The 26899-nt window shown below is 35.1% G+C and overlaps 3 protein-coding genes and 1 pseudogene across 3 annotated transcripts; 1 reads left to right on the forward strand and 3 right to left on the reverse strand.

The window, feature by feature from the left end:
* Positions 1-986: 986 nt before the first annotated feature.
* Positions 987-3269, forward strand: LOC139855326 (uncharacterized; annotated as a pseudogene).
* A 4417-nt stretch (positions 3270-7686) lies between these two features.
* Positions 7687-9196, reverse strand: LOC139852390 (uncharacterized). The gene is made up of 2 exons (XM_071841675.1): positions 8658-9196; positions 7687-8539 (listed from the first exon to the last, which is right to left on the reverse strand). The coding sequence occupies exons 1-2, from the start codon at positions 9099-9101 to the stop codon at positions 7754-7756; spliced, it is 1230 nt and encodes a 409-aa protein (XP_071697776.1). The 5' UTR covers positions 9102-9196; the 3' UTR covers positions 7687-7753.
* Positions 9197-11915: 2719 nt separating this feature from the next.
* Positions 11916-19860, reverse strand: LOC139852388 (uncharacterized). Its single transcript, XM_071841674.1, has 10 exons — positions 18605-19860; positions 18440-18519; positions 17692-17873; positions 16691-17534; positions 16392-16516; positions 15887-15946; positions 15760-15810; positions 14695-14765; positions 14209-14360; positions 11916-14065 (listed from the first exon to the last, which is right to left on the reverse strand). Exons 1-10 carry the CDS (start codon positions 19816-19818, stop codon positions 12276-12278), a joined length of 4569 nt encoding a protein of 1522 aa, XP_071697775.1. The 5' UTR covers positions 19819-19860; the 3' UTR covers positions 11916-12275.
* A 1868-nt stretch (positions 19861-21728) lies between these two features.
* Positions 21729-26137, reverse strand: LOC139852391 (B-box zinc finger protein 18-like). The gene is made up of 6 exons (XM_071841676.1): positions 25813-26137; positions 24270-24366; positions 23709-23824; positions 23368-23607; positions 22395-22489; positions 21729-22086 (listed from the first exon to the last, which is right to left on the reverse strand). The coding sequence occupies exons 1-5, from the start codon at positions 25903-25905 to the stop codon at positions 22400-22402; spliced, it is 636 nt and encodes a 211-aa protein (XP_071697777.1). The 5' UTR covers positions 25906-26137; the 3' UTR covers positions 21729-22086; positions 22395-22399.
* Between the last annotated feature and the right edge of the window lie 762 nt (positions 26138-26899).

Consider the following 26899-nt stretch of genomic DNA (forward strand, 5'->3'; position numbering starts at 1 on the left):
GAAGTTGTTAAGATTCTGGTCGAGTGGGTTGATCATTGTGTGATGATAAATTTGAGAAAGTTTCTTGACTATGTGAATGTGTGTGTGTGTGTGTGTGTGTGTGTAAGTATGTGAACATCTATGTCCTCTAGTTCCATGTAATAAGGCAAGAGGAACATGCCCATGCTAAACTGTACTATTTGGTCTATAAAGCTGAAAAAGTGTGAGTTGTCCCCAACGTTGTCTTCCAATTGTCTGCAGCACCATCTGACAGTTGTGTCGTATTGGCAAGGTGCCGACCACTCGTAGCATCTTTTTTGTCATTTTATGTACTACGTAGTATATGGTATCCACGGGCGGTGCCAGTAAGGTGCAAATGGGGTCAGATGACCCCGGTCCATTTTAAGGCCCAACTAGCAATTTTTTTTTTTTTTAATATTAGCCCACAATATGGAGTTTTGCCCCCAGCCCAAATTCACTCCATCAATTCACTTTTTTAAATAAGCGAAATTGGACTTCACCTTCTTTAATCTTTATTATTTAGGTCTTCAATTTTGCATCTGATCGAACTCATAGAAGCGATTGAATCGTCATCAAACATCGACATCAGGTATATATTTTCACTTGTCTTAACAATTTTTCCTGTGAATATATTATATATGTGAATAATCTTGCGAATTGTAATTGTTTATAAACTTTGAATAGGTTTTACAACTGTTTGTTTGTTGATTAGCCATTATTTTGGGTCAAGTCTTTGTCCATTTATTTAGGAGATAAATTCTTCATATTTCATATTTATATTATATATATATCTCGATCAAAATAACAAACTATTGAATAGCCATTATAATTTATAAAGTACGTGTACAGTCTAGAACTTTTAGGCTTTATGTTATGCAAATTTATGCATTTGTAACTTTTTGTTGATAATATGTTGCTAACCGATAGAGTGATAGAATGTTTGTATTTTTAATTTTTTATTGTTAACAGGTTGTTAACTAATAGATATGCAAAATTATTTCAAAAGAAAGGAACTGTCTTCTTCGACACCCATTAATGTTGTTGAAATAGATGATCTTCCGTACGATCCGTATTATAGACCACGAATTTTTCAATATAACCCTAATCAGAGAGATGAGATAAGGAGACAATATTGGATTAGAGGACCTTCTCAACCACGCGGTAATGATTTTCCAAAAACAAATGGGAGACGTTTTGTCAAAGCTTGGTTCGATAAATATAGTAATTGGTTAGAGTATAGTGTTAAAGCAGATAGAGCCTTTTGCTTATGTTGCTACTTATTTGGAGATCAAGGTGGTAATGAGGCATTTGTGACGGAAGGGTTTAATAGTTGGAACAAGACGGAAAGATTTAAAGATCATGTTGGTCATATTAATAGCTTTCATAATAAAGCTCTACAAAAGTGTGATATGTTAATGAGGCCAAATCAATCTATACACGCGGCCTTTCATAAACAAGATGACATTGTGAAAACCGAGAATCGAATTCGATTGGGTGCTACAGTATATGCTTGTAGATATTGTTTAAAGTGTGCGTTACCATTTCGTGGACATGATGAGACGGAAGCGTCTCTTTTCAAAGGAAATTTCTTAGAATTATTGGACTTGATCATAAGTCAAAATGAGGAACTTCGTAAACTACCTAAAGCTCCGGGGAATAATAAATTGGTGTCTCCTTGTATCCAAAAAGATGTTGTTAAGTGCTTTAAACAAGAAGTGCTTAAATCAATTTTTAAGGAAATTGGTGATGATGTATTTGCGTTGTTAGTTGATGAGTCTAGTGATGTATCAAAAAAAGAACAAATGGCCATTGTTATACGATATGTTGATACACTTGGACTTGTTAAAGAGAGATTTGTGGGCCTTGTTCATGTGAAGGAGACATCTTCTTTGTCTCTTAAATCTTCCATTGATTCTTTTTTTGCTAAACATAAATTAAGTTTGAAACAATTAAGAGGTCAAGGTTACGACGGAGCAAGCAACATGCGAGGAGAGTTCAATGGTTTAAAAGCAAAAATCTTGGAGGAAAATAGCTCGGCATATTATGTGCATTGCTTTGCTCATCAACTTCAGTTAGTGGTTGTGGCGGTTGCAAGAAAGCATTTGGCCTTAGTGAACTTTTTTGACAAGTTAGCGGTTTTAATGAATGTTGTTTGTGCTTCTTGTAAACGAAAAGATATTTTGCTTGACAAAGAGAAAGAGAGGGTAGAAAAAGAAATTGGTAGTGGTATAATTGAAACCGGGAAAGGATTGAATCAAGAACTTTCTCTTATATGACCCGGAGATACACGATGGAATTCTCACTATAAAACACTTTTGCGTTTGATTGATATGTATCCTTCCATTATAAAGGTTCTTGAATATGTTAAAGAGGAAGGAACTAATGGTTCTAGCCAAAATCAAGCACACGGTCTTTTGAAATATTTGAAATCGTTTGATTTTGTGTTTTATTTGCATCTAATGTTGCGCATCTTAGGGTTTACAAATATATTATCGCAAGCTCTTCAAAGAAAAGATCAAGACATTTTGGAAGCAGTTTCATTGGTGGAGTCAACCAAAGAAAGGTTGCAAGATTTAAGAATAACGGGGTTTGAGCAACTTTTAAAGAAGATATCTTCTTTTTGTGAGAAGCATGATATCGAAATGTTGAAAATGAATGTGAATTGTGTTAATTCAAGAAGACAAAGAGACAAGATAACTAATCAACATTATTACGAGGTTGAATGTTTTAACACCATTGTGGATATGCAGATTCAAGAGTTTGGTGATCGTTTTAGTGAGGCAAGTAACGAGTTACTTATTAGTATGGCGGCGTTGAATCCTCGTAATTCATTTTCAATGTTTGATGCATCAAAGTTAATGAGGTTGAGTAAGTTATATCCAAATGATTTCGATAGTTTGGAAATGATTGATCTAGAACAACAACTTGACATGTACATTCATAATGTTCGAAAGGATCCAAGATTTGCTAACTTGAATGGTATTGGCGACCTTTCAAGAGTGATGGTGGAAACAAGAAAATATCTATCATTTAATTTGGTTTATCGATTACTAAAACTTGCTTTGGTTTTGCCCGTTGCAACTGCAACGGTTGAGAGATGTTTTTCGGCAATGAAGATCGTAAAGTCGAATTTACGCAATCGTATTGGGGATGAGTTTTTGAATGCTTGTGTAATTTGTGCAGTAGAAAGAGAAGCTCTCGCCAGTGTTAAAGATGAAGATGTGATTCAACGTTTCCAGAATATGCGTTTTCTTAAAGGAAAAGTGTAGTTAATGGACTTATTTTGTGCGGTTTTTTTGGTAGAATTTGTGTATTTTTTTTTTATTTTTTATTTTTTTGTAGAATTCGTGCAGTTTTTTGGTAGTAATTGGGTGGTTTTGAACCTGTTTTGAACATGCTTAATAGTGAAGTTAGTTTGTTTTAAATTATTGTTGTTGATGTAGTTTTTTTCGCCCCCATCATTATAAATTCCTGAATCCGCCACTGATGGTATCTGCACTTTAACCTTATTCTACACTTTTTGGTAGCACATGTTTAGTACCGATAGCGCCTATTAGTTATGCGCTATAATGATATTTAAGCAATCACGTTGTTACTTAATACCCCCCAAGTTATACATTATAACGCACGTTACGAGGTATGTAAGTATACACATCATTACCCGTACCATCCACACCCCTAGACTTCAAATAAAAATTATTATTATACATCTATCTATAAATATATAATAGTTTTAAACGTATAATTTAACATATGTTCTCCAATTGTATATAGGAGACTTGTTTTCAGATCTCTCTGAAGTCTTAACTTAATAAACTTAAGAGTCAACGACATCGTATTTTTATTAAAGTTACTCTGATAAAACGTTTAATGTTTTATCAAATTAATAGACAATAGTCAAATACAATATTCAAGAAAATACAATATTCAAGAATGATATTTTAATGCGATTGCCATTGACATTTAATTGCATGCACACCGTTCACAAATACGGAGTAAACAAATATTGGAGTAATGGCACATGAAACTTTCAATCACGTAAGGTAACAAGGCTGACAAAACGGGATGTCTGTCAGATCTAGGGTAATTGAGCATCAACATGTCTCTTCGTGTGAGAATCGTATTACTTCGTTTATGTTTTTTAACTTTCCGCAAAACTGGGTTCGAGATGATTTGTGGAGACTATTCGGTCCATTCGGGTTAGTTAGGGATGTGTATCTTCCTAGAAAACGGTTATCAGGTGGCAAAAGATTCGGTTTCGTGAGGTTCAAAGGGATTCGAGAAGTTGAAAGCTTCATTAAAACATTAAACTCAATTCAAACAAAGGAAGGAAGGCTTCGAGCATACAAAGCAATGGAGAGGAATAAGATCATGGATCGTCTTGTTTCTGAAGATGCTGGAAATCATGGGAGGAATTCGAGAGATGCATTATGGGACGGGAGGAGCTTCACCAGGGGCGGATTTGAGGGCGTGCAACACGTGCGGTCACACAGGGCCCATAATCCAAAGGGGCCTATAATGCTAGTACTTAACCAAACTTTGTAGTGTTTACTGAACTTATCCGTACATATATTTAAAACTTCTGTATACAAAAAGGCCTATCTTTTGTTAATTGAACAGGGCCCACATAAAAAATTAGAATTGACGGGACGGCCCTGAGCTTCACGAAAGTGGTTGCAGGTGATAAAAGTGATACCAATCTTCATGCGAATCACTGTTCGAGGATAGATGGCAGGACGTTCAAATCAAATTCAAATCACGAGATTAACAAGGGCAGTAAACCCATTGAAATCAAGGTGGGCGACAAGGTTTTCGTGTTCGATCTACCCCCGTCAGTGAGCGATCACAAACTCGTTTTCAGTTTCAATTCGAATCGTTTCTGTTGGACATTGATAAAAGATGTAGGTGACGTCTTACATGTCGATAAGGATCTCGGTTGTGCTGATTTCTTAGATTCGAAGATACAATCTGATGATCATTTGAAGGAGGATGAGATCATCAGACATAGTGATTCACCTGATGTACCTTCATCCGACTTTGTCGATACTTCTGTTTGCAGTAATAACATCCTCAATGTTTCCGGAAATGGGTCCACACGCGTGGAAGTGAATTTGAAAAATCTGGGTGAGGCAAAAAGTCACGGAGATATCTCGATTGATGTACCCTCTTCGTGTTCCAAGAATAATCTTGCTTCTTTCCATACGCATGAGGCTACCCATTCAGGTCCTTTGGATTTTGTTGAAGACTCGTCTTTTTCCAAGAAATCTGGTGCTGCGGTTGATTCAAACCTAGATGCAAATGTCGGGTCTGATTATATTCATGTTTTAAATGTCGGGTCTGATGGGGCTATAGGTGTAGCAACTAATTGTTCAAGTGGGCCAGCTTGTAATTTTAGCCCAAATGATTCAGGGGCTTCTTCGAAGAAAATTGAGTTGAATCCATCCATACCAGAGGTTTCTCCGGCCTTTGATGATGGTGCCAAGGCTGAGGAAAACCAACAGGCCTGTGACATTGATCCATGTGAGAAGTTGTCGAGTTCCAATGGTGTACGTAATCTCCCCGAGGGGGACGATGAGATTTTCAATGTTTGCACGCGTGACTCTCTAGCTCACCAGTTTTTCGTAAAGTCAAAAAGTAGGGCAGAGAACAATTATTTTGTCGATGAGCCTTCTCTTTATTGTGAGCTCAAAACATCCGGTGTTAATGAGCCTAGTGGATCATTTACTTGTGATGATGATTCTATTAATGTTGGGCCACCTACAGAAGACAAAAAATATAATCTAGACCCTTCTTGTTTATCATCTAGTGGGCTCAAAGAATTAAAGATCGATTCTTTGGAAGATAACAATTTGAGAGATTATAACAATGTCTTCTCGAGTTGTACTAATGGTTGTGAGATATCCAAGGATGAGGATATCAGTTTTAAAAAAGATTGTGTCGTGGCTTATAATTTATCTCATACCGCGGTTGCTCGTTTTCGTGCTAAAAAAAACAAGTCCATCCTCTGATTAAAAGTCACTTCATTAAGCATGTTTGGGGACGGAGAAATATGAAACGTAGCCGACGTCGGGATAATTTTCGATGGCACGAAAGATATTTTATGGAGAATGTGATGAAAGACTCGGAAGAGGACGATGTTTGTTGCTCATGTTGCTCCTCCTGCGCGCCATCGGATTTGGAAACATAGTTTTATTTAGATAGTCGTGATGCGTTGATTTTAGTGTCCTTGTGCTAGTGTGTTTCCATTAGTTCGAGTCTCTAGTTTTGTTCGTACGTATAATTGTGCGGATGAGTGTGGTCTTGTGTCCTTTCTAGCTTCTTGCTAGTATGTTTCGTGTGCTTTTTATAATTTTAATAAAACTTACTTGCCTTTCAAAAAAAAAAAATGATATTTTAATTCTCCTATTAGTACATCAACTAAACTATTTAATAAAATAATTAAATTACCCTATCTACCAAGGATACAAGTTAATACTCCTTTCCTATTGGTTCTTCTACTCTTCACAACAACAACAACAAAACTCAATACCACATAGTTAGTGTATGGGGAGGTGAGATGTAGACAATCATTTCCCTATCCGAGAATAAAGACAAGTCATTTCTCCACCCAGAGTGGAAACACTCTCAAAAGTAGAGAAAGTCATCCCTCTCCCTATTCGACGGATAGAGAGATTGCTTCCGAGTGGACCTCCGGCCAATAAATAGGTAAAAAAATTTAAAAAAATAAAATAAAATTGAGACGCCATGAAAATGGTAAAATCAAATTTTCATGGGTTTTAAATCCTGCCTGAAATTTACTTTAGGCTCTAAGGGTCAGTCAAGTCGTCAATAAATCGACGCTTGCTGTCGACTCGATAATAAAATTTCAGGCATGGAACACGAATAATGTAATTGTATACCACAAAAGTGTTGGCTCTGACAACATCCAGCATCGTAACTCCTAAAAGTCTCCTCGGATCATACATACCTGCCTTCTTAAAAACCTCTGCAGCAATTGGAACGGTAGAATTAACAGGATTACTAATAACATTAACAATAGCCTTTGGGCAACACTTTGCGATTGCTTCAGATAAGGTTTTAACGATTCCTGCATTGATATTAAAAAGATCATCCCGTGACATTCCAGGTTTTCGATGAACGCCAGCTGGAATAATCACAAGATCCATCCCCGTAAGCGCGTTTTCTAATTGCTGTGGTCCAAGAAAACCACGCACGACGTCTTCTACTCTTCACGTTATTATTATTGTTTTTTCTTCAAAATATATCTATTAATAATTTTGCGAAAGAAGTGTTGAAGTGATAAGTTTTAAATGTTGAAGGTTATGTTTAATCTTTAAATGAGGGACTTAAAAAAAGTACAAACATAGTACTGATCTCCTCCATTTTACATTTCTTTTCACCTGCAACTGAAAATATACACCCAACTGTAGTTTTTCAGAATATTTCTCATTTAGTCAACATAAAACTCACATATATACATAATGAATGTTCATTCCCACTTAAACTTGAACGAAGCAGCCAATTAATGAGCTTATGAACAACACCCCACTACCCCAGTAGGAGGAGTATGTTGTGTGTTTTGAGTATTTAAGGAAGGTGAAGACCACTCCGAAATGAACAGTAAAAAAAGCAACAAGTTTGTATCTTTGAACAACTTGGGATATTAAAATCTTATAGCTACCGAAGTAAACACAAGAATTGCGATCTTTCAAACTAGAAAATACCGGGAAAAAAAAAAAGTTTTTAAAGCTACTCAATGTTGGGCCCCCAGTGAATGAAAGATTTCTACTCGTCCATTTGAAATGAGGATCATCGATCTTTTAGGGTGTAGTCTAACACAGCCAGATCCTGCAGTATATCCCTCTTGGTTTCCAGATGCAACCAAATGGACACTATTTGGTGTTGCTGATTGCACCCCATCCTTTCCACTAGGGTGTGAACTCGGGCCCATTTGTCCTCCAGCCAAGCCCACATCAGCCTTTTTTGGTGTAGGAGGAGGATGAAGATTTGCAATATCACGCCTTCTATTAGGAGCAGGATTCATACTAGAAATCTTATTAGAATCACGGGTTAGCTTTAGTCCATCTTGACTAACAGTTCTCGATTCAACAACAGTAAACTTGCCTTTTAATGCATCCCTTAAAAGAATAGCATCATCTTCTTTGTCACCATTTCGCCATATTTTTATACCGACGGGAAAGTAGCCATTTTTGTACCACTCACGGAGCTGCGCCATTGAAAATGGGCCTTGAATTTTATCAGATAAATCTTTATAGTGCCACATTTTCTCCTTTTCATTTACTTTAGGACTGGATACTGTTGCGACGTTGGTTTGTGTTTCTGTTGGTGAAGCAACATTTAGCTTCTCTAACTTGATCGGTTGTTGCACAAATGTGGGCCGTCCTTGATCCCGTGGATTCGGCATCTCGAAACTTGAAGTAGTTGCATCTTCTGGCTTGGTGCAGAAACCTTCATTTGATAAGTTTCGGCTAAATTCACAATTTTTGTTTTTGCCACTACAACATTGGGACTGGATTTCCTGTAATATAAGATTTGATTAATCATGAAGGACGTATATATTCCCAAAAAGTTAAACAGAACATATGTATAAATCAATTCATCTATACACAAATAGTAATAAGAAATATAGAGGCAACCTTGGCAAGTTGGTCACCTAGCATCTTGATCTCTTTACAGTAACATGACATGTGCGAGACATTATCCAATCTTGTTTCCGAAAACCGGTTGTCAGGGCGTGAATTTTTATTATCTTGAAAAATGTTAGCTAAGGCTTCCCAAGCGTATTTGGCGGTGGTGTCCGGTTTAAGTATGATGTGAAGGAGGTCAATGGAAATAGTCCCGAAGATCCATTGAAGGACGATGGCATCTAGACGGGACCAAAGTTCAGTATCAATGGTTTTAGGTGTGGTGGGTTTAGTGGGAGAGGTGATGATGTGATCAAGAACTTGGTGTGCCCTACAATGAATCTTGAACAATTCGGCCCATGATGAGTATTGTCCTTTTTTCATTTCAAGGGTGATGGGGACGTGATTACGTATGTTGCTCATGGTTAAGGCAGGATGATTATTGGTGTTATTCATTGATAGAAACCTGATTGTATTCTAATAAGTAACATAGAATTTATATTTGACAGATTCATCGAAATATAAGTAAGAATCTGCTATTCTGCTACATTGTTCTATAGAGGGAAAATAATTGAGATAGTAGTCAATTAATGTATATAATCTGACTTGAAAACTAATTCAAGCTCAATTTATTCTTTTGCTGTGACGTGTATATAAATAGGATGAATGACAAACTAATTTCACCTTCTAATATTTTTACATTGATTATTAATATATAACATCTCACATTTAAGTATAGTTATTTTTGGTCTCCCTGCTTATAATTTTAACACTCTGAACGAATGATTAATTCAATTCACAAAAACTGCACATAAAGGAGAAAAATTGGCAGAAAACAATGGGTTTCATGCGGAATGGGCTGAGTCGTACAACATTTTTACAACCCTAAAATTACAAACTTGAGACCAAAGATCGTAAAGCTCTTATTGCAAAATTTATTATATGCAAGAAATCAACATATACAGGCTAAGAATATGTTGAAATTGTAATAGTAAGGTTAACTTACCTGATCAGCTGTTCATTCGTCGCTGTAATGAAAAGAGGCCGGTGTGATTTGCTGAGGTTACGCTGGAAACGACTTTTTAGGGTTTTTTTTTTTCAAAAAAAAGTCGCATAAGAGGATTAGGGTATTGAATTATATTAACGGCTACTATAATGTTTATTCAGTACATTAATAATTTATAAATATATAATATTAGTAGTTTTTAGTAGTCGTCCCAAGTCCCAAAAAGAGTGTCTGAGAATTATTTTCATTGAATTTAAGATATTAACTAGTTCATTGACCCGTGAATTTACGGGTTTGACGAAGAGTTATACATTATAATATTAGTATCATTGACCCGTTAACTAATATTTATTACTTCGTATTTAGTTAAATTAATTGAAATTAAATATTCATAATATAATATATTTAATTTAATATAAAATGTTTATAATATTAGTGTCATGCAGTAGTAAAAATACATTCAAGGATATTGAGAAATTTTTTTTAAACAACTATATAAAAAAGTTGTGTAGCCTCAAGATGTTGAACATTGTGGAGACTTGTCAAATATATATTCTCAATGTATTGTCATTATTCATTATATAATATAAATATAAAAATAAATTAAATTAAAGATTATGACATCATCAAATTAGAATGTTACAACTCTTATAGCAAATATTACAACATATGGAAGCATGTGATTACCTCACCAAAAACTCCCATTTATTAGATAGAATAGAATAGATGATAAATGTTAATTTTGTCCATATAATTAAGGTAAGTTTAAGTTTTACCGAATTTATTTAAAATATGAATGATTAAGATTAATAAATGAGAGTAAATTTTAGAGTTTAATGATATTTATTGATTATTTTTAAAAGTGGACAATTATTTTGAGACATTTATAAATGGTAAGGTAAACATTTATTTTAGAACGGATGGAGTATAAAGTAAAATATAAATATAAATATAAAATAATAATAAAAACAAAAAGTAAATGAAATAGTATAGAAATATAAGAATCTAATCTAAATACTATATTTTTTTGTAATAAAATAAAGAAAAAATTAGATAAGCGTATTCAACCTAAACTATTAAATGATAATCTCATTATTCGTTAATGTCGTATTTCCACTCGTCCGTTACTCTGAGGATTATTGATCTTTTAATGTCTCTTCTACCCTACATAGATGATGCAGAACTATAAAAACCATCTTCATTTAGTAGAGTGGTTATTACCCTTCTCGGTGTTCGTTAAGTCCCGAGTTCGAGTCTCACCTAGAGATTTCATAATGCAATTTGCTTTGCAGTTGGTTATGAACTCCTCTGAAGGCATCAGCTTGTCCTATGACAGTTGTTTAAGGGGTTTTTTCCAAGGGTGACTACACGCACAACCTTTCTTATAGAAGTTGTTCGGTGGATCATCATTGACATGTAAAACGAATATGATTGAGTTGTGGAAACTCCTTTGATGGTCCCCGGTCAATCACGTCAGTAACCCCAATATCATTTTCAAAAAAAAAAAATATGCAAAGCTATATATGATATTTTTCTACAATGATATAAAGCTTAACAAAACGGATAAATATTAGTTAAACCCTAATTGTTATCTATATATACTAATTATTATGATGAGATGGACACAGTTCACGATGGCAAAATTCGAAAATACCTACAATTTTAGGGGTATTTCATTTTTCTTATCTTTTTTTATGAAAAAAATTTCTTCCTTTACTTTACAACCCATTTTCTACTTCCTTTTTCATTCCATTTTTTTAAGAGTCCAATTAACCAACCGTTGGCATTTTCGATGATTTTCATGGTTAACAATAACGTGAATTCACGGAGAACATCGCACCACTATATGAACATGGTATATCGGATAAATATTAAGCTAAATTAAGCTCAAACTGAGAAGTGTTACACCCCTTGAAAGAAATGAGTGGATGAGTTTATTGTAGTTGTTTAAGTTATATCATATATATGTCGGATGTGGTAGTGTGGAGGCTCTAGTTACCAAAAAAAACAATAAATAAAAGATGCCTCCAACTGTCGATCAATTAACATCATCCATGAAAAAATCATCCATGAAAAAATTATGACTCGTACAGCAAGTATATATCTACAGATGTCCAGAAAAAGGTTTTTTCCAGATATTTGTAGAAGACATATGGATAGAGTTATGTGATTCAATTAAAGTACTCTTTATACAAGCCTAATAAAGTCAATCAGTTGGAGCAGACTCACGATTGCAAGAAGTGTGATCTCATCAATCAAACAAACTCAATTTAAAAGTTAAATGCAAATATGCAATGCAGGTAAGCATTACTAGATGTATGTCCAAAAGCTGCATAGTTGTAAACTATGGTTTCACTGTGTAAAAAACAAACTACCATAATTGTTGTAACCAAAAGAAACAACTGTAGCAACTGATGTGAGGGCGTAAGGTAGGTTCTTATAGCGCTATTAATACAATAAATCCCAAAAGTATCTAACCCAAAAATTGCTGTACAAAAACACTCTGGAATATCAAAAATAGATGCAGGAGGAAATTGTGATTCACTGATTCTACCTAGCCAGAAGATCTACCCAGAGTCGTCTCCACAAAACAACCCACCATCTTCGTTGCGTATCCTTCAAGTTCATCTTTTACCACGGAAGCCAGAATCTCCTCTGTTCCTCCTTTGTCCCGAAAAATCACCTCTATTCTCGTTTCCACCCCATTTTCCTCCATGATTGGTGGAACCCCGATTTTGGTTGGCGGTTCCAGGTGGTGGTGGTGGTGGTGGTTGTGATACTTGTGGCGGTTGAGACATCTGAGGAGCTTGTGGGGCCTGTGGTGCTTGTGGTGGGGCTTGTTGTGGTTGTACTTGATTTCCGGTGGGTGGGATCCAACCCTGGTTTGCAATAGGCGCACCTTGATTCCCAGGTCCACCAACCCACCCAGCATTCATATTCACAGGTCCTTGGTTCACGGGTGGTGCAACCCAACCAGCATTGGTAGCAGCTACTTGATTCCCAACCCAACCAGGGTTCCCATTTACACCGACTATAGGCCCTTGCATTGGGGTAGAAACCCAACTTTGAGTGGGAACAACTCCTTGAACTTGTGGTTGAGGAACCCAACCTGCTTGAGCATTACCAGCTGCTTGCATAACCCAATTGGGATCGACAGTCCCAGTTACTTGTGGGCCTTGAATCATGGGCCCCCAACTCATCTGATTTCCAGGGTTCGGTCCAACCCATCCCATGTTTGGATTCACAGCCATCGCTGCCCAATTTACATTTTGTTGTGGAAGCTGCTGCTGCATATTAGGTTGGTTGACAGGAAACGGAAACTGTCCCCATGGTTGTTGGGGTGTTGGCATATAGTTCCCAACAGGATTATTAGGATTCTGAATCATATTTGGAACACCACCGCTCCATTGGTTATACTGTTGTAATGCTTCAGGTCCCGCCATATTCATAGACGGGTTCGGTTGTATATTTTGTGGAGGACCACTAGTCCAACCTTGAGGAATTTGACCGCTCGTGGACTGAACCATCTGAGGCATCATACTATTGTTGGGTTGTGCAACCTGTTGACCTAATTGAGAAGATTGGACGAAATTTTGACTACCCGGGTCAACTTTTTGTGGTGCAACCGGAACTGAAACTGTAGCAGAAGAATTACCATCATTGTTTCCACATGGAACCAAATGGGCAATATTTGGTGTTGGTGATTGCACCACATCTTTTCCACTAGGGTATGAATTTGGGCCTGTATGTTGGCCCGTTTGTCCTCCGGTCCAGCCCACGGCAGCTTTGTTTGGTGCAGAAGGAGGATTTGCAATATCACGCCTGCTATAAGGAGCTGGATTCATACTAGAAATCCTATGATCACGTGGACTAACTGTTTTAGGTTGAACAGCTGTAAACTTACCCTCCAATGCATCACTTAAAAGAATACCATCATCTTCTTTGTCACTTTTTCTCCATATTTTTAAACCATCTGGAAAGTACCCATTTTTACTCCACTTACGCAGCTGCACCATTGAAAATGGGCCTTGAATTTTTTCAGATGGATCTTTATAGTGCCACATTTTCTCACTTTCATTTACTTTAGGAGTAGATACTGCTGCTGCAACGGTGGTTTCTCTTTCTCTTGGTGAAGCAACGTTTACCTTCTCTAATATGATTGGCTGTTGCACAAATGGGTCCCGTCCTTGTGAGTTTTCAGTATGCATCTCAAAATTTGAAGTTTTTGCATCTCCTTGTTTGGGGGAGAAACTTTTATTTGACAAGTTCCGGCTGAATTCATAATTTTTGGCTGGCGTACTTCGAGGGGTACCACTCCGAGATTCTTTGGAATTGGAAGCGTAATCTCCTCTTGGAGAAATCTGACCCCTTCCTCTATTGTTGAATCTGAAACTGTCCGATCTTGTGTATAACTCTATATACATTACAACAACAGTTGTTAGATATCAAATGTGTCAAACACAGGTCATGTAGTAGTGGTTGATAGTTACTAAAAGGAACAAATGTAGTATTCAGTAACTATAGATTAGAACTTAAAAAAATTGAACGAGAAAATACCTTGTTTCTTATCATCTATATCAGTATCATCTTCGGATCCATATTCTGGATCCATGGTAGGATCATCGTGTATTACTGGATATTCTTCTAGCCTCCGGGCACGTTCCTCGGGAGTCTTTAAAACATCCAATTTCTGTACACATTCTCTGAGCGTATTGCAAGTCAAGGATAACAACTAACAAAGCAAATTACTTGTTACAGTACAAGATTTGGAAAGACAGTTCTAGCTGTCTAACTGGGAGTAAAGTCAACTTTTAACTTCTTTTTTTTTTTTAATTAGATGTAGCATTTTAACTTCTAGTTATATATCCCACCATAGTACTGTGACAAAAAAAAGCCATTCACCTACGGTGTTGTATTGAACTACTTGTGAGCGATCAAAATGAAGGTAAATGAAAAGGCTGTTCTGATTTCTGAAAATTCAGAACACCTTGAAACTAGCCCGGAAGTATATATAATAAGAAAAGTTTCAATAACAAAGGATATTCTTTCTTACGCCCTAAATCACTTGCTCGGTCACGAAGATGACTAAGCCGCAAAGTCTCTGTTTCAAGCCACTGCACCATCATACAGGGGATAGAGATACCAAAAATTAGCCCTTATAAACAAATTTTAAGCGTTAAAGAACTATGGGCTATAAAAGGTTAAGAAACATAAACGAAGAAGTGAAACGGTTGAATGACATAGGAAGTATATTACAACCATTGGTCAAGATTCTCAATGAACACAAGTTATTATCATCTTCAAAGATTAAGACTTTACTACAATTTATAAATCTATTCTTAGGTAGTAACCCAGCCCACCCCAACACGTTCCACCACATTTAAATCTCCCAGTTCACCCATGACAAAAATATCCATCTCTTACATCCTATTTCATCATCATCGTCATCTTAATTGTTGTTCTTAATAAACATTGAAAGAGAAATTAAAAGTTGATACACACAAGTTTATATTCCTTTCATTATAACATTGGAGCTAAATTCCTGAAAGGTTCGACTAATCATTTAGGATGTATATAGCATATGTCGACTCCAAGGCTGTCCAAGAGGCAGTAATAGTGATAAAATATTATTTTTGCTGAAGAATAATAGCTTTTATAACAGAGTTTGATATACTGGTTAAAAGTAATTTGATATCGACAATAGAAGATAACAACCCTAACAAGTTCAATTTACGTGACACATTTCACCACATCCTATAAAAGCATACAATTGACTATGCCCTGACATCATCCACTTCAGCCCATTATCTACAATCCCTATTTTTTCCTCTATAGAAAAAGTTAAAACGAAACATATGTATAAATAAGTTCATCTACATACATAAAATAATATGAAACATAAAGTAAAGGAAATCAACATAGAGGATCATCTAGCAGAGCAAGTTTAATAATTGTTTATCGCATAGCAAATTTTTATGTAGGACCACCAAAAGTGATTTATTCTTGTACATTATGTTAGTATTATAAGTTATACATTTCAGAAAGTTGGCAACATATAATTTGCATTAGCAGCTATGTCACATATAATTTGCATTATATATAACTTACGTCATTGACTCTTGCCGGCTGAAGTTCCGTGGCTTTGTCCAAAATGTCTCCCTACAAGCAACAATTATAATAAGAGAATGAAAGGGTTCTTTGAATCAATACATACGAATACTGTTGTAGAACATACCACAGTCAATCTAGGTATAAGGCCACACTTTATACTCTGCCGCAGACGCTTGCATTCATCCTACCATAGCACAAACACATAGTTCAACATCTTTAAAATTCATGTCAACATAACACAATCATAAGAAGAAGATAAAACATAAGCATTGGATTGACATAATAGTAGCTATGATCTTCTGTAACCTAGTCGTGCAACAAACACTTGAGTTAAACAGTGAGCCAACATGATGACATATGCTTGAAGTTGTTTGTAGTGACATTTCGTATTCTCCAAGATTCATGTCAACATGAGCTCAAAACAATTACTTGTACCATGCTCTAACTCGTTCATGAGAAATAACTTAACATTATCGCTTATTGTTGCCAAAAGAGGCTCGATACAAGCCATTACTCGAGAATTAGTAATCCATTCATGTTTTGACTGAGACTATGAAAAGATGCAGCAGTAAAAGGCCAAAAGCACAATTAAAAAGATAGGAATCAACAATGGTTTAGATTTAACAAACCTCCATAAACTCCTGATTCGAAATGCTATCAATGGATATAGTCTCAGTTTTGTCAAGATTTAAGATCTCAACCATGGTGCAAGTCTTCCTTTTGCCAAGTGTATATTGTGCTGCTTCACTAGTACCTACACACAAAAGTCATTTGACAAGCTTAACCATATTATCTGTTAACATAATTATAATGGACACGAAAACAATTCATATTGGACTTTCTTGATGTTCCACCATTTGCAGGTTGGAATTAAGTACAAAGCAGGAACCAAGTCAAAGAACAAAACACAGAGTACATAACATGATACCTATAACCTGCACCAGCCTATATATGTCCTGCTTCTGATTAGATCCAGAGATTCTAATCCTAACAAAAGTTCCAACAATCTTTTCATGAAAGCTTTCCATATCATCAAGCAAGTCCTCCACCAACTTTCGACGCAGATAAATCAAGTTTATGTTGTGATTATCGATTGCAGCATAATCCTCAAGGTTGAATTGTGGTGTTCGTTTATCACTTTTCTTGCGCCCTCTACGTTTCTTGTCTTTGTCATCAACTTGACTAACTTCAGTATCAACAACCGCACCCTGAACATCCTCTATCTGAGAATCATCTTTCGTAAGAAAGTGAGACTCAAGAAGCTTTAACATTTCAATATGCGCCACACGTGGTTTACCAAAAAGGTTTTCGAGTCTAACATCACAAATGATTTGACTCTTACGATTAGGGTCACGAAGTTTGTTTGTTTTAATGTATTCAAGTAAGAGGTCCTGCACTTCATAATAAGTTATAACAGAACTGTCACCATTTCTCACGTGCATTATGAATTCCAAAAGATCTTTTGATACCCATTCAGGGTTATCGGGTGTATCAGAGTCAACTGTATCTTCCTTAGCAGCCAACTTTTGCTTCTTTGCATTTCGTTTGCTCTTTCTAGGTTTTACAGTCTCAGGAGGAAGGTCTGGACTGGACCCCACGTCATCTTTAACATCAGAACAAGCATTTGAAGATTCATGTTTTCCAGATCCCTTACAAGGGTTCTTAGCTTGGGCAAGTTCATCCAAAGACAAATTGTGCTTCGCTTTCGTTTCTATCCAATAATCCTTGAACAAATGCTCCCAGCTATCTTTGTCATCAAAGTTTACATTTCCCTACAAAAAAAAAAAAAAAAAAAAAAAAAAAAAGTAATAGTATGCAGTTATGAATTGGCAGATCAGATTTTCCTCTAAGCAGAAAAGTTGCACATTCTGCTCGATAATTAAATCGACAACTAAACACACGGAAAAAATACTTACAAATCTAACATACCTGATCTTCCTGTTTTTCAATTAACATCACGGTTTTCATGCATGCCTCACATAAGCCTTTCTTCTCTTTCTCTCTAACACATAATATGACAGAGGTTTTAGTGCACGCCTTGCACAAAGAATAAGTGCAAGTATAGCACATGTACTCTGCTTTTTTCTCACAGATACTACACAAATGCCAACCTGAAATCCAAGGTAAAGATACTTAAGATGCACAGTCAAATTATTTACAAAAAGTGTACATGAACAGTAAGTTAGAGATGCGAGCAATAACTATAATAACACATTAAACACTAAAAATAGGATATGCAATGATGAGAAAGCTCGCTTGATGGAGCAAATCAAAGACATGTTGCCCAAAAGAAGTTGAGAAACAGAAAAGTTCCGCTTACTCAAAACTAAGAGGAGGTGCCACCTACTACTGAAAGCCCTGTTTTTGCAACAGTTGTGTTCTTTCTATACATGATGAACACTTGGAAAGGACAAAAGGTTTGTATTCGCTAAAGTAAAATGAATATGATACAAAGGGGTCATAGAATACACTGTCCAAAACTCAAATAAACAAAAAAGAACCATTATTATCTGCATCTATGTTTAGTACTTTGATTAATACAATTAAAATCTTGAAAAGTTTGATATATTAAAGTAAGATCTATATATATACTAAGCTATAGCACAAGTATGAGCATAGGAGAACCAAGATTTCTACAATAAAGTTACATATACTGCAATATAGAGAACCCACTCACCGCAACTCCAACGACCCTTAGATTGAAAAAAGGCTTCATCCCGATTAACACACGAAGGATGATAAGCTTTAGGGCAATTCCTGCATACAAAATTCCACAACAATTCAATCTGATCAGATCAAAGAAAGGCTACAAACCAAATGTATCATCAATTAACACACTCACCGTCGATCACATAACACAAGGTCTCCACCATCAAAGCAAATGAAACAAACATCCTCTTCAATTGTCTTCCTCGGAGTAGTAGAAACCTTTGAGACAGCTTTTGTAATCTTCCCTCTTTTCCGTTTTCCTTCATTACTACCTTTCTGAGATGATTCCGGTTCCGACACCATTTCTTCCTCCTCTTCTTCTTCATCTTCTTGAATTTTCTCTTCATCTCCCACGTTTTCCTCTTCCTCGGTCTCCATATCAGCATCTACCGATTTTTCACACTGCTTTTCAACACCTAACGTTTTCTCAGTCTCCATTTCAACGTCTAACGATTTCTCAGCCTCCATTTCTGCATCCAATGATTCTTTCTCATCAGTTATTTTGTCACTTTCAACCATTTCTTCTTCCTTCACAGCTTCTTCTACAATGCATTCTTCAGTCATTGCTTCAAGATTTTCACCGCCAACATTATCAATGTTTTCGACCTTAACATCTTCACCATCATTCTTAACATCAAAACCTACCGTATGCTCAACATCGTCGTCTTTCAAAACCACGGTCTCTTCCACGCGTTCCATCGTTTCCTTCTCATCACCATCATTATCAATATTTTCTACCTTAACATCCCCACTATCGTCCTTAACATCAAAACTTATAACTTCAACATTTTCGCTATCATCGCCTTTCAAGATTGTGGTTTCTTCCTCCTGTCTCAACATCTTGTCATCACCATCATTAGCAATATTTTCAACCATGTTGTCCCCACTCTTATTTTCACCGACATCAGTATCGTTTTTGCAGTCAATCGCAGCAGTAGCATCTTCCTCACCTCTGTCAACATTGACCGTACACATCAACTCACTACCACCACCAAACTCCTCCGTTGCCACGTCATCTTTTACATTTTCGCTAACACCACAAACCACCGCTGCCACGTCATCACTAGATGCGTCAATGCCACCGCCTAACGTAGCAACCGACTCCGAAATCCGGGAACGAACAATCGTCTCTTCCGCCGTAGTTTCTTCCACCACCGACGCAGTGGCAACAACCGGTTCCGAATCGTCCAGTTTGTTCGATCCAGATGTTAAATTTGTTAGTCCGTTTTCAGACGGTATATCTATATCATTACTAGTAGTAATACTGCTCTGATTGATTACGGTTGTTGTTTGTGATGCCAATGAACCTTCGAGGTGGTTTGTGGTGGCTTCTTCTTCAACTTCCATATCTAAAATCTCGTAAACCCTAACCCTAATTTTTATAGTTTTTTTTTTTTTTTTCTAGAAATAAATCAGTGGTATCGAAAATGTCATGTGGTTCGTGAAAAGCAACGGCAAAAAGTGAATTGTAAAATTAGTCCCTTAACTATTTCTAAATTCACATTGTTTAGCTCCAAAAAATTCTGTCTAATATTTTACTTTTCAGAATCTTTTACTCAGTACAATTTTATTTTATTTTAATTTTGTTTTTTTTTTTTTTGAACGGCTTGGTTAGTTGGTAAAACACACGCACGCGTCGAGGAGAAACTCAGGATCGAATCTCACAAGAGGGCTCTGAGATCTATTTCACTCTCAAAGCTATTGAAAATTAAATCAGGGAAAACTCTCCCCCACGAGGATCGAACCTGCACCATTACTGGAAACAGGGGAGATTTCATGGGTGGCCACCCAGGCTTGGCAAAATTAATTATTAAATAATTTATTTTTATATATGTATGTATAGAAAATATAAATTATTAAGTTTGTTTATTTTTATGTATAAGAGATGTACTTTAGTTTCTTCTAAATTAATGACTGAAATTCAAATTAATTACTCTATATTAAAAATTCAAATGAGTGGTTTATTATCAACAAATCAATAATTTAAAAATTATAGTTAGGCTAATATTCAATATTTGAACAAAAATTTGATAAAATTATGATTTTTTTTATATATAAAAGGATTTTAATAGAAAAGCAACTCATACACCAATAAAAATATTTTCTACACATATTAAAGAATTTAAAGATAATTTAGTCATTTTAGATAGTGAATGAAATTATTTAAAGTACATCCTAATCTTTTTGGACTGAAAAAGTGAACAAAATTTTTATGAACAATTTTGTAACTTTAATGTATATTACAATAACAATGACTATTTATGAAATTCGGTCTTTTAAATTTATAAGGTTGTATAGACGATGTAATAATTAGATCAAGTTTATAGTAAATGTGGATTTTCGATTTGTTCTATTTGATATCGATCTTATCTATTTTAAGATAAAAATAACAATGATTATAAGTGACATTTCCACTCATTTTGAATTTAAATTGTTGAATCTAAATCTAAATTATATTTATATGTGACGAATCAAAAAAATTAAACGCTAGAAACTATATATAAAAACGCAACAAGACAAATGTGATACGAAAGCTAAACATGTTGAAGTCATCCATATTCAAATAGCAAAAATCATATTAAAACTTAAAAGATTTTTTTCTAACGAAAACGATATCGTGAACACACATACAACAATTACATATAGGTGTTATTTACTAATTGTGTGGCGGTGGTTACATAATTGTACAATTATATAGTGTGTGTTAATGATCATCATCGGGAAGATCCTACTTAAATTAAGTTCATAAGAAAAAGACTTTAATCTACGAATTATAAAAAAGTGTTCGTATTTTCAATAGGTTTATGTTCCCGAAACCTTGACGGGTCCATGCCGGCAGCATTTTACCATCGCGTGAGAGGTACACCGGGTAACTGAGTGCCTACACATGTGGTTTGTCGATCAATTGATTACCCACCAATACCCGGAATTAATCTCGTGACAATCAAGGATCGAGCACATGTGCCGACCAAACACCCAATGATCGAGCCCGCATGCCGACCAACCTGAGGATCAAGCACCAAGCCGATTCAACTCGTCGCACGTAGAAATAATACTTGCACCACACGAGGATCAAACGTGGGCCAAAGTTTTCAAACACCTGCACATGTGCAAACCTCTCAGCTAAATGCCCCGAAGGCAGTGTTCTTATTTTAGCTAGAACTAAAAAGTTACATGTTACACAACTTGCCTTATACGATCACAAAGACGGAAAAACTTTATCTAGCAATTATAACTTATTCTACAAAGTATAATCATTAAGCCTTCGGCGAATACTACAGTATCATTATGAAAAAGAAGTTTACAAGTTCACTTGTAATGACAAGTAACATTAAGGTCACAACAAGAAATGCATTAGAGTCTAAAATTTAATGAGATTCAAAGAGATTGCGTGTATTAACAGTTACACATTCATGATTCGGTTACTAACAATCTTGAATTTTCGCCAACAGTAAGGAAGGAATTCTATCATCCGGTAAACATTTGCTGCAATTGAAAGTGAGGGTGACGACCACATCAAACAGTAAACAATTTGCCTTCAAAACACTCGAGTCCCTCTTGTCACAAGGTGAACAAAGCAGCACTGATGTCATAATCTCCAAGACCATTTTGTTACTGCACGAATATAAGAAATAACATCAGAGATTGCTAACTTTAACAACAAGTAGTAGTTAAAAGTTTGAGGGAAAGTTGGTTATTCAACCCATTTTAGCTATGACTGAGTTGAGCCAGCTTTGGTTTATATCTTACACAGAAGGGCACAAATTGTTATAGCAAAAGTAAAAATAGAATAATCATAAGTCATAGCTTGCAATGAAACAAGTCAAAAGTAGCACAAAGTAGTATGGGTCAACTCAACCCATCCGTTTCACCCGGTGCCATAAAAGTTGCAATAGTGTCAAAATGGGTAATATTGGTTATACCTCAGTTACTTCTCAGGTTCCCTTTTGAAGGATCCATCAGGAACCACACTAGCACACTCATTATTAGTACCACCACTAATATCCATTCCTTGTTCCTTCAAAATTAAAAAGAAAACAAACTTTCCAAGTTAAACATAGATTGTTAGCATCATAAATTACAATGCTAGATGAAAGAAACCAGAACCAGATATATACGGTTAAGCAATTTAATAGTCGCTTGGATTCTGATTATATAATTTGTGGAAATGGCAATACATTGATAGAGTATTAAATAAAGAGAACCGACCCGTAGATGGATAACAGAAAAGGAAAAAGGAAAAAAAAAAAAATGCTACTGCAACACTCCCAAAGTGGATATGGCTATATGGGATCTTGTAAAAAGTTGAACCCGGAAATATGTCGACTGGTTTAACAATCAAAATCTTGATATCTATTTAAACATGGTAAATTTGACCCAATAACATATTGATGGGTTGATTTGGGCTTAGTTAGACTCCAAACAAGGCAAAGAGGTCAATCAGATAACATAGTGAATATGCTAAAGGGTCAAATGAATATAACGGGTTGAAAGTGGCTCTGGCCCATATGTCTATCTTTAAAAATACGAACTCCCAAGTTCCAAACCGTTTTATAAAAAAAGACAATTCTTTTTCACCATTATTATTTTCATGGTTAGGGCAGTAATTTCTGACACGGTAAAAAAGGACAAAAAAGTGCAAGCAGGTAAACCAAACTAGACCCGGCACATTTCAACCCGCACTAGAAATGACTTGTTTCAACCTGATGCAAGTTATTCACACCCGTCCATCTTGTCACCTCAACCCATATCCAACCCACACAATATCATAATAATCAAATCTGACAAAACACATTTTTATCATGCAAATGCTAGATTGCTTCTAAAATGAGACATTTCCTTTTAAGAAACAAAATACTAAAGAACAAGGAACAAAAACACGTGCACAAATAGTACCTGGTTGTTCGAAGTTTGACCATGCATCCGTTGAGGCCTAGCATTTAGATCAAACAACTTATTTTCCATTCTGGCATCATTATTATGATTGTTTTCGAGCATCCCTATGGCAGACAATCGATGATGATGATTGTCTCTTGTTGTAACCTTAGGCTGATTATTTGGCTCCCGTCTTACTTCACCTGGTTCAACTGGTTGTGACCCTAATTCTTCTTCATGACCATTTCTATCCCCTGGAAACTACAAAAGAATCTCATTGTGTAAGTCAATGTTTTGACTTTTTTTTAGATGGTATAAGCCAACAATTTCAAGGAAAGGGAAAGTGGTACAAAACCAGAAACCTCGACTCGTTGCCTTAGTAGAAGAAATCTTTCGTGCGTTCGTTTACCACCAACATGAACAATCATGTCGCATTGTAAGCATAGAGAACTTCCATCTATTCCACAGTAGAAGAAAGCTACACATAGATACGTACGATATATAATCAAAACATTATTCGTTTTATTATCTAGTAGAGATAATGGGTCAAAAGGTTTAAAAAAACTTTTTTTTACAGTAAAAAGAACTCTGATGCCTTAAAACTGATTTAAAAGATTGACATATGTAGTAAAGTTGGGCACCTTTAGGGCAATTTACTATTTTTTTAATTAATGATTAATGCGTCAAATGCTATTACCGAAGTTATAGCTTTCAATACAGATCCAACATTTTAAACAAAAATATTTTCGATGTTTTATGCATCAAAAATACACTTCGAACGACTTTCAGCCCAAAATATTTAACCCTTTTACCCATTAAAGATAGAATCGATCCATTCATAAGTGGGTCAAAATTGCCTCCTTTAAGAATCTGAACAAAGGATAGTAACTTTGGGTACTCCATTAGATGTACAAGGAGAATACCTGGTGCATTTTCACATATATCACAACGGGGTACATCACTAGGATCAGCAAGCCCTACTCGTACATGCCGACTAGCAAGCTTATTACACATATGCACCTGCCCAACATTTTACATAAATATATATCAATACGAAGTCATTTCGAATGAAACTTGTTTATGGGCCAATCGATAAACTACTAGATTTAGTAGCATAAGCACACCTTCTTCATCTAAAAGTAATAAATTTACACCATCATTTAACTTCTACATTCATATGCAAAATGTACTCCATAACATAATCACATGAGACTAATAATATATAAAGTATAATTAATTGAACAACTTACACCAATTAGGGAAAGGTAATAAAATAACTAAAATAATGACTAGCCAAATAAGAGCATGGTCCTAATTCACACATCTGGATGCCAAAATTGTGCTTGAAAATGCGGACCCGTACAATAAAGAGACGAAATACAAAGATGTGGCTGTTGCATATTCCCTTAAAGAAAATCATTCAAAAAAAGCAACCCAAACACATGCAAATCAAGAGACATAAAACAAACCAACTAACCAAGACAAAAGAATTAACCTAACTTGTAAAATACTACATTTCAAAATCAATAAAAGGTATCATACTGAGTATATAACTTACAGCGATGTATTAGTTCTTTAATGTTACCAATAATTATCTTCAGCTAATATAAATCAAGTTATTAGCTAAATAATGAAGTTCATCAAACAATTCTTACAACCTTCTAGTCATAAACTCGCAAGATCCTTCGTGTTCACACAAACAAAAACAAATGCTCCGTATTACACATGAAACGAAAATTTGTGTTACAAACTTACAACAAAGACGTTTCTTGACAAAAATCAAAACCAAAAACTCCGTATATATAAGGAAATAAATAAGTAGGTAGCAACGCGCTTATTGTAAAGTGCGTATTGCTTCTAAAATAAGCAGATAATCAGTTTTATGATATCATTTGGCATTAGTTATTTACCTAAAAACTGCAATAAGCAGTTAAAGGGGGGTGCTTAGATTCACTAATTTCATTAATTTAATGGCAGATTTTAATAAGACACTAAGCCCATATTCAACGGCTTACGAGCTTATCAACTTCGGATTATAGCTTATTGAAGTTCATAATCCGAAGTTGATAAGTTCAAACTTATATAGATATTGACATTTTCATACTTTCAAAGCCCCCCAAGCACGCACACACACACACAAACAATTCCTTATAGTATTTGGTTACACTAATGGGGTCAAAGGCCCCCACTCCTTATAGTATTTGGTAACCTTACTATCATTTATAAAACTTTAATTACTATTTCTATCCTACAATACAAAAAATTTATAAACTTATTATACGTTAGATAAATACTACTGTTTGAACAATATTAACCTGAATACAGAATGATCTTATTTCACAGATTCAGGATCAAACAATAGATCCACAAGAGCAATACACAAACAATTATTAATTATTAATCATATAATCATTAATTTAATTTAATTTTAATTATAGAATAATAAAATAAGTGAAATTTGAAAACCTTTTCATCGCAAGCACGGCAAAGAGAAGCTTCATCAGCGGCACAAAAAAGGATGGCAGCAGCACTTTCACAAACATCACATAATGTTCGCATAATTATAATAATAATAATTTATGATTATTATTATTATTATTATTATTATTATTATTATAACACAGTAACACAATCCTTCTTTTTGTGTCTTCAAATTAATTTACTTAATTTGTGAATACTATCTCATTTTGATAATTATATAATATTTGATTTAATTTAATTTAATAGATGAATGAAAATATGATTTTAAGATTTGAAGTAATATTTGATTTGATGTGATGATTATAGAGACTGTGAGAGACTTGAGAAGAATTATGAAAGAAAATGAGAGAGGAGAAGGAAGAAAGAGGGGGGGAGGTGGAAGAAGCTTTATAAAGTTGATTATTTATTAATTTAACTTTAAAATAAAAATAAATGTTCTATAAATTTATTTATTTTTTTATCTAATTATATCCAAAGTATCTTTATCCAGAGCAAGATCCTTATCCTTATTAACATAAAATAGTGGGGTTTTTGTTAGTATTGTCTAATTGTATATCTCATTCGAAGTTGTCTTTTATTTTTGTAACACTCACTTTAGAAAATAAACTATAACTTATATATTACTTCATGTATATCAAATCCATCCACTTAATAATCATAAAAATATTCTGTCTATTAGAGTATTTTCGTATAAAATTCATCACAAAAGATAAAAGTACACAAATTATCATGTACTTAATATTCTTAATATATATAATAGTACTAAAGAAAATAATTATGTGAAGACAAAAACCAGTTAGGAATGGTAATAGCATATCAAAGAAGGAAGTTCATGTTAGTTTTTGAATTTAGTGCAAAACACATGTTCTAATGATCTACTCCTCTTGAATATTGTCAGGCACTCAGACTACACTCCGAAGCTGTAAAATGTATGTACTGAGTCCACAAAACGACATCATAGCTTATCACATCTATGTATGTACTAAGTCCACAAAACGACATCATAGCTTATCACATCTAGTGGATATGGCAATGGCAATTAGCATTATCTATAATAAATATTCCTTTTTGA

This window comes from Rutidosis leptorrhynchoides, chromosome 6 (assembly GCF_046630445.1).
Source record: "Rutidosis leptorrhynchoides isolate AG116_Rl617_1_P2 chromosome 6, CSIRO_AGI_Rlap_v1, whole genome shotgun sequence".
Lineage (NCBI taxonomy): Eukaryota > Viridiplantae > Streptophyta > Magnoliopsida > Asterales > Asteraceae > Rutidosis > Rutidosis leptorrhynchoides.

Coding starts and splice junctions, on each gene's coding strand:
- LOC139852391 (XM_071841676.1), bottom strand. CDS start 25,905: ATGCGAACATTATGTGATGTTTGTGAAAGTGCTGCTGCCATCCTTTTT. Junction 23,825..24,269: donor TATATGTGAAAATGCACCAG/GTATTCTCCTTG, acceptor ATCTATGTGTAG/CTTTCTTCTACTGTGGAATA. Junction 22,490..23,367: donor GTCAAACTTCGAACAACCAG/GTACTATTTGTG, acceptor TTAATTTTGAAG/GAACAAGGAATGGATATTAG.
- LOC139852388 (XM_071841674.1), bottom strand. CDS start 19,818: ATGGAAGTTGAAGAAGAAGCCACCACAAACCACCTCGAAGGTTCATTG. Junction 18,520..18,604: donor CTTGTGTTATGTGATCGACG/GTGAGTGTGTTA, acceptor TTTTGTATGCAG/GAATTGCCCTAAAGCTTATC. Junction 17,535..17,691: donor TTGAAAAACAGGAAGATCAG/GTATGTTAGATT, acceptor TTTTTTTTGTAG/GGAAATGTAAACTTTGATGA.
- LOC139852390 (XM_071841675.1), bottom strand. CDS start 9,101: ATGAATAACACCAATAATCATCCTGCCTTAACCATGAGCAACATACGT. Junction 8,540..8,657: donor TAGGTGACCAACTTGCCAAG/GTTGCCTCTATA, acceptor CTTATATTACAG/GAAATCCAGTCCCAATGTTG.